Source organism: Geotrypetes seraphini, chromosome 6, assembly GCF_902459505.1.
Source record: "Geotrypetes seraphini chromosome 6, aGeoSer1.1, whole genome shotgun sequence".
Taxonomy (NCBI): domain Eukaryota; kingdom Metazoa; phylum Chordata; class Amphibia; order Gymnophiona; family Dermophiidae; genus Geotrypetes; species Geotrypetes seraphini.
Genome location: NC_047089.1, coordinates 163,893,767 through 163,907,267, shown reverse-complemented (window position 1 = coordinate 163,907,267; position 13,501 = coordinate 163,893,767). Strand labels below are relative to the sequence as shown.

Sequence of the window (13,501 nt, the reverse complement as noted above, 5' to 3'; positions counted from 1 at the left end):
GTGGACTGCCAAAATAAAGAAAGACAGAAATACAGAAAGCGGCTAAGGAGACAGAGAGAAAGAAATAAAGACAGACACACACATATATTCTACCACCCGTTAATGTAACGGGCTATAAAGCTAGTAATAATAATAACTTAATTTTTGTATATCGCAATACTACATGCAGTTCACAGAGGAAGAGATTGTACACAGACAGCGATGTTATAGGGAAAACGTTCAAATTACATTGGTAAGCCGGGGGTAGTTAGGTATATCCGGAAGTGTTTCAGAGAAATTACAAGGCAGGAAGGAATCAGAGAAATTTATCAAAGAGATAGGTTTTAATTGATTTCCTGAAGGATTGGTAGGCCCTTAGCATCCAGAAATGATATTGTAATGACCAAATGAGGACCCTGGTGATGCAGGATTGTTGAATCACAATCAGAGAACTTGCAGACAAAGAAAGCATCAGCGTTGGATCCATTTATTCCATTTTGACTGAGGATTTGGGCTTCAGGAGAATTTCATCGAAGTTCATGCCAAAGCTGCTAAAAATCGAGCAGAAGCAACTCTGTTTGGAGATCGCACAGGACATGCTGGAGACTGAACAGTGATCCCAACTTCCTCAGCACAGTGATCACTGGCGATGAGTCCTGAGTTTGTGGGTACCAGGGCTGTGGAGTCAGTAGATAAATCCTTTGACTCCGTCTTCTCAGTTTCTGGTACCCACGACTTTGATTCCAGGTATCCAAAATTGTCTCCAACTCCACAGCCCTGATGGGTACGACCCAGAAACCAAGTTGATGTCATCACAATGGAAGCATTCAACATCCCCGAGGCAAAAAAAAAAGCAAGGCAGGTCCGTAGCAATGTCAAAGTCATGCTGACTATCTTCTTTGACTCCAGTGGTATGGTTCATCACGACTACACACCTCACGGCACAACCATCACCAAGGGGTATTACCAAGAGGTTCTGTGTCGCCTTTGTAACGTTGTGAGACGCAAACGGTGGGCAGCAGGCCATTGGCAGCTCCATTATGATAACGCACCTGCTTATTCTTCACACTTGATATGGAGTTTCCTGGCCAAACACAACACACCTGTGATTCCTCAGGCTCTCTACTCTCCTGACATGACTCCATGTGACTTCTGACTTTTTCCTAAGATGAAAATGCCCCTGAAAGGAACCAGATTTCAATCAAGAGAAGACATCATCCAGAATGCGACGGACCAGTTGCGAGCAATCTCAAGAGGCGTTCCAGCGCTGCTTCCGACAGTGGCAGAACCGTTGGAAGAAGTGTGTGGGAGCCCAAGGGGACTACTTTGAAGGAGATTGGTATAAGATTGTTATATCTGAATACGAGTATTTTTTATGAATAAAGGTCTAATACTTTTTGAACAGCCCTCATACAAAACTAACAATAATTAGAAAATATGTGCACTTTATTTATTTATTTATTCATTTTTATAGCCCAGAATTTATTTTTCAAGAAAATCCTTGGTCCAAAATATTCATGACATTCAGCTCATTTGCACATTATGTCCATATTTACCCCCAATTCATTTGCATATCATGAATAGTCATATATTTCCCATATCATTTGCATATTTATGACATTCTAATGAACAAGAAGAATAATCAAATGCAAATGAGTTGGAAATATGAACATGCATTCATTCCTCCATCTCATTTGCATACTGTGAATATTTTCCAGCTCATTTGCAATCGTGAATATTCATATTAGGCTCCTTTGCATATCATGAATATTGATATATTTTCTAGCTTCTGACAGGTCCAACCTGCTTCCCTACCTGCTGCTGGCACATACCTTGTGGAAGAGCAAACCGATCTCCACATAGGCCTGCTCAGTAATGCTTGTAGCCTTCCCACTGCTGGGCTCCTTATGATGCAACTTCCTGTCTTTGCAAGAGGAAATTGCATCATAAGGAAGCGCCTGGTAGAAGGAAGGCTGGGAGCACTGTTGAGCAGGTCTTTGTAGGGATTGGCTCGCTCTTCTACAAGGTATATGTCAGCAACAGAGAGGGAAGGAAGCAGGCTGGAGCCACTGGATCTGTGAGAGGGGAGGGACAGTGGGAGCCCCGAGGGGGTTAAGGGTTGTGGGAGCCCTGGGGGTAGAGATCATGGGGGGGTCCTTGTGGGATTAATTATTTTTACTTCTGTTATGGAGTGGTAAAATGTTTTGCTTCTACACCTACTGTATAAGTGCATCTTGAGGTTTCAGATTATAACTTGATCATTATGTTTTTTAGTGCTTCCTTCTAATGAAGCTATTTTCCTATCGGGCTGTGCAGGAATGGAAACTTTCAATTTGTCATGTAGAAACTCCTATTTAAATAATTTTTATGAAATATTATTGGATACTTTGCTTTAATCTAAACTTTTGTTGCTAAGACATACTGTAATTTTTACTTAGGGCTCCTTTTACTAAGCTGCGATAGCGGTTTTAGCGCACGCTACACGCTAATGCCTCCATAGAGCTGGCGTTAGTATTTTCCGCATAGCATGGGGGTTAGCGCGTGCTAATCTTCAGTACGTGCTAAAAACGCTAACGCACCTTAGTAAAAGGAGCCCTTAATGTTAGATAATTTTGTTTGTACTTTGATAAGATATATAAGTATAAGATATTTAACCCCCCTCCCCCTTTTATGAAGCCATGTTAGGGTTTTTTATCGCAGGCCGCAACAATAAAAGCTATGACGCTCATAGAATTGCTATGAGTGTTGGAGCTTTTACTGCCACGACTTGTATAAAAAAAAACAAAACCCTAACGCGGCTTCATAAAAGGGGAGGTAATTTTATTATGAATTTATTATATGCTTCAAATTTTTTTGCTCTTAGCTGTATTTTTATCCATTGTGATATTTTTATATGCTTATTTTATATAGAATTTTCTCTTATAATTTGCTGTGGATCTTTAGGGATAAAGTGGTATTAAATAAAAAAATTATTTCCTCTTTTAAAATATACCCCCCTTTACAAAACCGCGCAAGAGGTTTTTAGATCCGGCTGGCATGCTGAATGCTCTATGCTGCTCAGATGCTCATAGGAACTCTATGACCGTCGGAGCAACACAGAGTATTCAGCACGCTGGCCGGCACTAAAAACCTCTTGCGCAGTTTAGTAAAAGGGGGGGGATAGGCATTAAAGCCTTTTCAATTGATACAACTGCTTACAAGTTTCAAACTTGTATTAGTTCAATGTGAGCTTACACAAAATTAAAAAAATTAACACAAAATTAAAATAATTATTTTATTAGTATTTGTATGCAGTCATGAAGGAAGCAATCGGCGATGTGGTGGACAGGGTGATCTTCTTTCAGGGTCTCTTGGAGTCCTTTCACACTGGGCATTTCTTGCTGGATCAGAGAAGACTAATGGGTATGACTAAGATTGAATGTTTCTAACAATGCTATAGTTATTTGTATGCCTAAAACCAAGAGATTCATGGGGGCCATTAGGAAGTTGTATATTTGACACATATGAAAGCGAGGTGGGTTTAAGAGTCAAAATATGAAAGGGGTTTAGCAGACCATACCCTATTGCCAAATCTTGTTTGTAATCTGATTTACAACATTCTGCCTTTTGGAGAATAGCTGATTACATACTGGGTTTTAAATTATAGGTTTTCTGCCTATCTCGGGTAGTAAAGTCCATATATAGTGTTCCAAACTCTGGAACTGGTGAAAAGACATGGAAGCTTATTTTATGCAGAAGGATAAAACAGACAAGTAAAAGGTCGTCTTAGGGGCTTTACATATTTTTTTGTTAGCTGTGGGCACCAAAATTGCATAAATAGACTGCCCTCCAAGGACTGGAACACATCACTTGCACAGACCAGTAGAGTGCAATATTAAATGAATAAATATTATGGTATGGTTTTGTGTCATTGCATAAAGCTCCTAGCAAACCAGTCCTGAAAGGAGCTCAGTTGTTCTTTCAAATATAAGCTACCATAGACCTTATTTATGGAAAAATGTGTAAACTCCATATTCTGCATTCTTAGGTTTATTTGAAGGATGTGACCAACTTAGCTGAGCCTTTATCAATGACAGCTTTCGAGGAGCGGCTCAGGACCATGCTTCATGAAAAGATGCCTGGGGGGGAGTGTAAGGAGAGATGAGAGAGGAGCTGTAGAGCAATAGGCTAATAAGAGGAGTTTGAACTGTATGCAGAAATGGGTAGGGAGCCAATGAAGTAACTTATGGAGAGGGGTAATGTAGGCATAGCGACACTGACAGAATATGAGGCCTCTTTGTTTGACAAGAAGCCATGGCATCAGGGCCGGTAGCTTAAGTGTTCCAGTCCATTCACTGCCTGCAGGGAGCATATTAACACCGAAAGGCATTGGAACCAGTACCTTGATGCTCCTGATTCAGGCGTGACCTAAGGGTCAGTCATTTGAAGCAAGCAGAAACTGATATTTTCAGGGGAGTATTTTTATGAGTCCGATTCAGACTATCCTTGAGGAGGCATAAGAGGTCCTTTTGGAGGAGGGGTCACTTTGTCTTCCCTCTGACCCCTCCCTTTCATATGAAAGGAAAAAGTCAACTCTAGAGGAGCTTTCCTTTGGTTTGATCAGGGAGATGGCTAAGTTCGTCTCATTTGATTTGGAGACTGAGGATGAGCCCAGGGCTAAGATGTTGAACATTTCTTCAGTTTATCCTATTCTCTCCCCCCCACCCCAAGGAAGCTGTGATAGTTCCAGTTCGTAGAATCCTCAAGCTTGTGCAGATGAAGCAGTGCGAGACCCCTCTCTGTACAGCAGGTCAATAAGTAGGTCAGTTCTACAGAGTTCAGAATGCTCCAGAATTCAAGAAGCTGCAGCTTTATTACCTTTCCCATGGTGGTCGAATCTGCTCTCAAAAAAGCCAGGAACTCTAAGACTTGCTCCTCAGTGCCCCTGGGTAGGGAGGCTCAGACCTTGGAGTCTTTTGTGAAGAAATGTTATCAAATGCTGTGCTTGTTTCCCACATAGCTTCATACCAGATATTAATGAGCATGCCCTTGCGGAACGCTATGTACACCAAGGCAGAATTTGCCAACACTCTTCCTTGGGAGAAGGCTGAAGAGCTCTATTAGTTAGTAGCCAAAGAGCGGATATGAGAAAGTACATGATCCAGACAATATATGATGCTTTCGATACAGCTTCTAGAGTCTCCACCATGAGTACTGGTTGCAGACCTGGAAACAGCAGTTCAGGACAAGCTGGGAAGGGGGAGGAAAATCTTTGGTGACAAGGTATAGGAGGATGCAGACATCAAAAAAGTTCTGAGACCAAGTCACTATCCTGGACCGCTCCTAGCTTTGCCTCCACATCCAGGAAGTATTTTGGTGGAGAGTAACAGAGGACATAGTACTCATAGAGATGTAGGTTTCCTCCCTTCTCTTGCCCCTCCCAGAATAATCTGGGATCTCAAGTCTATTCATGACAGCTGAGAGCCCAGAAGTCCCAGCCAGCTTCCCAGTCAAAGCAAAGGATGAGCTTTTATTTGGCTCCAGGAGAGTATAGCCTCAATACCCATAGCCATCCTGGACAATCCTCCAATAGGAAAGATGCTGACACACTTCAGGAAAGGTTTCCTCCAAATTACTCGCCAATGGCATCAAAATTAAGCTATCAGCACCAAGAATTGCTTATAAAGTAACTTTCTTCCCTTTTACAGGCCATTGTGGTCAAGCCCATTCCATCAGGGGAAAACAGGAAGGAATTTTATTCCAAGTTCTTCCTGGTCACCAAGAAGACAGGGGGATTTTGTTCTATTGTAGATCTAAGGACCCTGAAAAAATATCTGGCCAAGGAAAGGTTTAGGATGGTTTCCCTGGGCATCCTGCTCTCTGATCTTGGAGGATGCCTAAACACACATACAAATACATCTTAATCACAGGAAGTAACTGAGATTCTGATTGGGGAAATACCACTACCACCAAGGGTCTTCACAAAATGTTTAGCAGTAGTTGCGGCATTGCTATGCTTTCAGGAGGGAGTGCATGTGTTTATCTTCCTAGAAAATTACTACTACTACTACTACTACTAATTTCTATAACACTACTAGACATAAACGGAGCTGTGCATCAAAACACAGAAAAGACAGTCCCTGCTCAAAGGAGTATCTATCTAGTCATGACAGACAAATTAGAGAAGGTGTATCAATACACTGCTCAGGAAGGGGAATTACAGATATTGTTGCTTAAAAGGTGGGTTGGAGTTTGGAACTGAAAGCATCTTCAAAGAAGTGGGCTTTTGAGTCTGAATTTGAATACTGCCAGAGATGGAGCTTGATGTATTGAGTCAGGCAGTTCTAAGCATATGGTGTAGCAAGGTGAAAGGGACAGAATCTGGAGTTGGCTGTAGAGGAGAAGAGTATAGTTAAGAGAAACTTATCCGATGAGTGGAGTGCCCGGGAAGGAGAGAAACTGAGGAGTTGCAGAGTGAATATACTTGCAGATCAATAAGAGGAGTTTGAACTATATGCAGAAATGGCTAGGAAGTCAGTTAAGTAACTTGAGGAGATGGGAAATGTGGGCATAGCAACACTGGCAGAATATGAGGCATGCAGCAAGAGTTCTGAACAGCTTGAAGGGGAGAGAGATGGTTTAGCGGAAGGACAGTGAGAAGCAGGTTGCAGTAGTCTAGACAAGAAGTGATAAGGTATGGATGACGGTCTTGGCAGTGCACTCAGAAAGGAAGGGTCTCATTTTGTGATGCACCCATGTTTCGTCACCGGTGACAATTCAGAATACTTGGATCTTCTTTGTATTGTCTCAGGAACTGGGTCGCAACTTCCACATGCTTTTGCTTGTGCAGATCAGTAAGCGGTTTGGGAACCCATTGTGCACAGATTTTCCTGGATCCCAAGTCATCGTGCATTATGGCATATGCAGATCCATAGCTGGTATCCAAAATTGCAGCCAATTGAGCCGTTATCTATTGGTCTCTAATCAAGACATCTGCCCTGTCAATGTGCTGTTATGTGCATGATTGTTGATAGGCGACCAAAACGACCTTCGTCGGTTACAGCTGTTCTTTCCTGCTTTAAAGTGGGCATGTCCAATATCTTTTGTTGATGACAGGAAGAATAAAAAGGCTACTGGTCATTTGGAACTTTTTTGGGGAGGAAATAGTTGAGATATTTGAGATTTAGAATAGAGTGTAAGCCTCCTATCTTTTTTTGGAATGAGAAAGTGTCTTTGAGTAGAACCTCAAGACAGATGCTTTGGCTTGGACAAGGTGGATGGCTGGGAGGAGTTTGAGTCCATAGTAGAGGATGAACTGAGATGTGACTGCTGAATCTGAGGTGATATGCTTCCTAGATTATAGAGTGGAGCCATGTGTTTGTCAACTTCTGCCAAGCTGGTAAGAACAGGTAGGGAAGGATGAATGTTTTTGTAGAGACAGGGAGGAATGTGGATAAATGTGAGCCAGTCGATATTGTGCATCTGGATTTTCAAATTGCATTTGACAAAGTACCTCATGAAAGATTTGTGAGGTAATTAGAAAGTCATGGGTTAAGGAGGTAATTAGGGGCATTTTAAAAACATTAAGATGTCCAAAAATGTCAAAAATTGGCTCAGTGTGTGGCGGCGGAAGCTAAGAAAGCAAATAGAATGTTAGGAATTATCAGGAAGGGAATGGAAAACAAAGATGAAAATGTTATAATGCTTTGGATTGCTCTATGATATGGCCCCACCTTCAATACTGTATGCAATTCTGGTTGCCGTATCTTAAAAAAGATATAGTGGAATTAGAAAAGGTACAGAGAAAGGCAATGAAAATGATCAAAGGGATGGGATGACTTCTCTATGAGGAAAGGCTAAAGCGGCTAGGGCTCTTCAGCTTGGAGAAGAAATGGCTCAGGGGAGATATGATAGAGATCTATAAAATATTGAGTGGAGTGGAGCGGGTAGAAGTGAGATGCTTGTTTATGCTTTACAAAAATACTAGGACTAGGGGGCATGTAATGAAGTTACTAAGTAGTAGATTTTAAACAAACTGTCTTCAAACTTTCTTATCGCTAACTTGTAACCCGTTCTGGGTTCTTTTGGAAGGATAGGCTAAAAAAGTGAGTGAATGAATAAATAAACAGAAGAAAATATTTCTTCACTCAACGTGTAATTAAACGCTGGAATTGGTTGCCAGAGAATGTGGTGAAAGCAGTTAGCTTAGAGTTTTTAAAAAGTTTGGACAATTTCCTAAAACAAAAGTCCATAAATCATTATTGAGATGGTATAGGGGCAGGTTTTATACAAATGATTCAATCCTTGTATAGCTCCCCAACTGCTAGATTATATATTAATAATAATTTTTCGGAAAGCTTCAGCTTGCAGAGGGGGGTTAGATAAGGATGTCCCTTGTCTCCTTTGCTTTTTGATATTGTATTAGAAACCTTGTTATTAGCAATTCAACAGGGAAAGGAGATACTATTCCCTATTCAGAACAGAAATATAAGGTCTCTGCTTATGCAGATGATATACTGCTTCATTTGAGAAACCCTGAAACAACCATTCCATGCTTGCTTAAATTAATAGAGAAATTTGGAAAGTTTTCTGGGTATAAGATTAATTGGAATAAATCTGAAGTTCTTCCACTTAATGTACATTGTACAAAAGGTTTGTTTGACTCATTTTCCTTTATATGGAAGGAAGATGGAATAAAATATTTAGGAATTTGGATAAAAAATACACTGGAAGACACAATGAAAGTAAATGAAAAAGCTTTATTACAGAAGGTAACAGAAATGTGTGAGCAATGGAATCCTTTACATTTATCTTGGTGGGGGAGAGTCCAAACAATTAAAATGATGATACTGCCTATGGTTTGTTACCAAATGGGTATGATACAATTTTTTTTCAGGGGTCCTTTTATAAAAAGTTAAATAGTATTCTTACAAAATTTGTTTGGCTTGGTAAAATTGCTAGAATTCTATAGTGTCTTTGCAAAAGTCAATTAGGGAAGGAGGGGTAAATTTTCCCAATTTTCATAGGTATCATCAAGCCTAAATTATGCGCCAAGGTATGTATTGGGTCCTCCCAGAGCCCATTGAAAATATTCCAGACTGGTTGTGGTTGGAATGGCAACTCATTTTTCCTCTGCGATTAAACCATGTTCTTAGTATCAAAATGCCTAGGATATATAAATAAAACAAAGTGTTAGTAGATACATGGAAAACTTTGAGATTTGTGAATAATTTAACACCTATTACATTACATTATAGATTTCTATTCCGCCATTATGTTTCGGTTCAAACTGGATTACAAAAAGAGTTATGGAAGAAGTGTTACAAAGTTAGATCAGAGATTGTTTCCAAGAGAGGGATAAGTAGGATCAGGGGTTAGGGAGGGGGATAGTAAGAAGGGGGTATTCGTGGTATTAAGCTTTATTAAAGGATTTCTTGAAGAGTATAATTTTTTATTTCCTTTCTGAACATCTTGTAGTCTGGGGTTGTTATCAATAGGTTGGAGATTTGATTATCTATTTTTGCTGCTTGAGTGGTTAGTAGGCCGTCGTATAGTTTTTTCCGTTTTACTTCTTTGATTGGGGGTAAGTGAACGGGGGGGGGGGGGTTTCTATGCCTGGTAGAGGTAGTTTGGATGAAGCGGTTGTTTAGGTAGATTGGGCTGTCTCCGTTTATAGTTTTAAATAGTATACAGTAGAATTTAAATTGTATTCTTTCCTGGATTGGAAGCCAATGTGAGTCGATGTATGCCTCAGTAATGTGGTCATGTTTCTTCAATGAATAGACGAGTCTCAGCGTTGTATTTTGAATTGTAGTTGTTTAATCATTATTGCTGGGTAGGGAAGGTAGAGGATGTTGCAGTAGTCTAGGATACTTAGGATTAGAGATTGTACTAGGAGCTGAAATTGTGTTTTTTTGAATAATTTTTGGACTTGTCTAAAGTTTCTCATAACTGCGAAATATTTCTGTATTGTTTTGTTTATTTGTGGTTGCATGGTGTAGCCTCTGTCAATAGTCATACCTAGTAGTTTTAGGGTGGTTTGCAAAGGGTAATTGATAGAGTTGATTTCTAAGTTGGTTATGGTTGGGATTTTGTTATTTTCTAGGAGGATTAATTTAGTTTTGTCTGGGTTGAGTTTCAGTTTGTGGTCTTCCATCCAAGTCATAACTGTAACTAGAGTTCAATGTAATGTGTCTTTCATTGAGAGCTTTGGTTGGTCGAAAGGAATGAGGATGGTGATGCATAGCTATAAGAGGTTAGGCCTTGTTTGTTCCTATAGAAACATAGAAACATAGAAAGATGACGGCAGAAAAGGGCTATAGCCCATCAAGTCTGCCCACTCTACTGACCCACCCCATTAAGTCTGAGTACTAATGACTTAGTTCCTTAACTCGACCCTCGTAAGGATCCTACTAGGGCATCCCATTTATTCTTAAAGTCAATAAGAGGCCGTATATAGGTTGAAGAGAGTAGGGGATAGTGGGGAACCTTGTACGCCGCAGGGGTTGGACCAAAGTTTGGATTTTTCTTTGTATGATTTTACTTTGTATGTTCTGAATTTTAAGAAACCTTCAAACCATGAGTATACTTTATCTGAGATGCCTATTGAGTCCAAGATTTGCAGTAGGATGTTATGGTCTACCAAGTCAAATCATAAATCAACCAATCAAACTATATGGCTTAACTCCAAGATTCAAATAGGCGGATTCAAGGTCATCTGGAAGTATTGGGTAATGGCAGGTATTAGAACTCTGGACGATGTTATACCTAATGGTAAACTGCTTGATTTTTCACAGCTGCAACACAAATTTGGTCTTAATAAATCACAAAGTTATAGATGGTTGCAACTGAAGCAGGCCATTCAGTCAGGGTTCCCTGAATGGAAAAATCTTAATAACCAATATAGTTTAGAGTTCTTGTGCTTTCAGGTTGACTTCCTGGGACACCAGGCCGCACAGTGGTATAAATTGATATCTGGATTTATGAATAAAAACCAAAAACTGGTCTTAGGAACATTTGGAGCATTGAGATTAAACATCAAATTACTGCGTCTCAATGGCCACGAATTTGGTCTTGGAGGATAAGTTGTACAATGTCAGCATCTATGAGACAAACTTGTTTTTTTCTGTTGCACCGAGCTTTCTGGACCCCTGTTCGTTTACAAAAGTTAGATAGCTCTAAGAAAAATAAATGTTGCCATTGTCATCTCGAACCTGGGACTTTAGATCATTTATTGTTCTATTGTCCATTCATTTTGGCTTTTTGGAAATCAATTTGGGGCCTGTGGCTCTATCCTATGATACTATTTTATTTGGAATGTCAATGAGGAAGAAAAGTCAAATTTCTGCAAAGAATAATAAGCTATTACTTATTATGACAGGAGTTGCCATTCAGCAGATTACATTTAATTGGAAAAACTGGAATAGATTAAATTACAGTTTTTGGTGGAATTCACTGTGTCATATGTATAAGATGGAAAGAATGTTAGCGTTGCAGAAAAGAAATTTTAATAACTTTCAGGAGGTTTGGAGACCATTAATAGAGTATTGTAATGAATAAAATATTATTTTTCCCCCAGTTGGTATAATTGTACAGGGATGGGGTGTGTGAAGAAGTTTAATTATATATTGATGGGTTGGATTAATAGAAAATAATATATATATGTAATCACATGTGTAATAATAGGGTTGGGAAGGAGGGATTTATTTTTAATTGTGAAACTAATAATGGTAGATACTCAAGTGATATTGTATAAGTTTAACTGTTATTTTCTGACACACTTGTTGTAAGATGAAAAATGAATAAAGAATATATAAAAAAGAGATGGCTTATGGAAATCTGCTGGTTATTCCTAAGATAAGCAGTATAAAATCTGTTTTACTGCTTGGGATCTTGCCAGGTACTTGTGTCCTGGGTTGGCAATTGCTGGAAGCAAGGATACTGGGCTTGATAGACCTTTGGTCTGTCCCAGTTTGGCAACTCTTATGTTCTTATGTATTGTAGTACAATCATAAGGAAGACTCCTACTTAGATTGGACACTAGGAATCTGTTTATGCTAAGTCCTTTCCTTTCTTTACCTTGTCTTAAGGGTAATATAATTTTGAGCCTAGTGAGTTTGTTTTTGGTAATTATAGCCATGTTGATACAAGCAAGGAGGTCAATGTAGAGGGTTGAAATGCTGAAAGATACTGAAGAATAGAACAATCATCTTAATCATTAATAGTCTCTCTCTTGGAATAACAAGTATTCAGTACAAAAAGCACTCAGTCCAACACCTGTACCCATGCAATACATTTGGCTGCAATTGCTGAAACAGAGACCCTGGCTGAGGTCTTGAAGGCTTAAGCTGTTCTGTTAAGGTGGCTACCATAGTCATTAGCCTCTGCTAGCTGAACTTGAGATTGCACAGAAAGAGTAGATGCACCTTGTGAAAGAAAGTATGTATGAACCACCCCCGGCAAAAGACAAGATGTGATGGTAGTAAAGATTGCAACGTAAACAATATCAGCAACTCGCTCATTAGCATTGCAACGGAAAGTGAAACGAAACAAAAATCTATACAAAAAAGGAGATTACTGCTGAAAAATATCTGGAAAGCGATAACCACAAATGCTCGCAGTCTAAGCAACAAGGTTCATGATTTGGAAGTCCTGATGTTAGAGGCAGATCTGGATATAGTTGCTATCACAGAGACATGGTTCAGTGAATCCCTTGGATGGGATGTAAACATACCGGGATATAATCTTTTGGGGAAGGACAGAGATGGTCAAAAAGGTTGAGGAGTAGCTTTCTATGTAAAGATCGATATCCAAGCGAACAAAATGCAAGGGACCAGGGGAGAGGAAGAAGCGATATGGATCGCTCTGAAAAGAGAAGATGAAACTTCTATCTACGTGGGTGTAGTCTACACTGACTCAATCACAGCAAATTGATATGGATCTGATTGTGGATATCCCAAAGTTTGGAAGGAAAGAGGAGGTGCTGCGGTTGGGAGATTTCAACCTGCCGGATGCAGACTGGAATGTTCCGTCTGTGTAATCGGAAAGAAGTAGGAAGATTGTGGTTGTCTTTCAAGAGGCTCTGCTAAGATAAATGGTGATGGAACCTACGAGGGAAAAAGTGATATTGGATCTGGTCCTCACAAATGGAGAGAGTATCTCTAATGTTTGAGTGGGTGCTCAACTGGGAAGTAGCGATCATCAAACGGTTTGGTTTGATATAACGGCTAAAGTGGAGAGCGGCCGCTTGATACTTAAAGTCCTAGATTTCAAACGTAGGGACTTTAATAAAATGGGAGAGTACCTGAAGAAAGAACTGTTAGGATGGGAGGACATAAGAGAAGTGGAAAACCAGTGGTCTAAGCTGAAAGGAGCGATAAAAATGGCTACAGACCTTTATGTGAAGAAAATAAATAAAAACAAGAAAAAAGAAAACTGATATGGTACTCCAAACTAGTGGCGGAGAAAATAAAGGCAAAAGAGTTGGCGTTCGTGAAATATTTTTTTTAAAAAAACCAAGAAGAGGAGTGCAGAAAAGACTACC

At 39.7% G+C, this 13,501-nt stretch overlaps 1 protein-coding gene across 11 annotated transcripts in view; it reads left to right on the top strand.

Moving 5' to 3' along the window:
• The window catches only part of NAXD (NAD(P)HX dehydratase), a 79,229-nt gene that overhangs the window by 59,756 nt on the left and 5,972 nt on the right, over positions 1 to 13,501 (top strand). For all 11 annotated transcript variants that reach the window (XR_004539870.1, XM_033948654.1, XM_033948655.1 and 8 more), the window contains one exon: positions 3,261 to 3,381. Coding sequence is in view for 10 of the 11 variants with exons in the window: in XM_033948654.1 (XP_033804545.1) it covers positions 3,261 to 3,381 (121 nt within the window). In the remaining variant the exon portion in view is untranslated. The remainder of the gene's footprint in view (positions 1 to 3,260; positions 3,382 to 13,501) is intronic.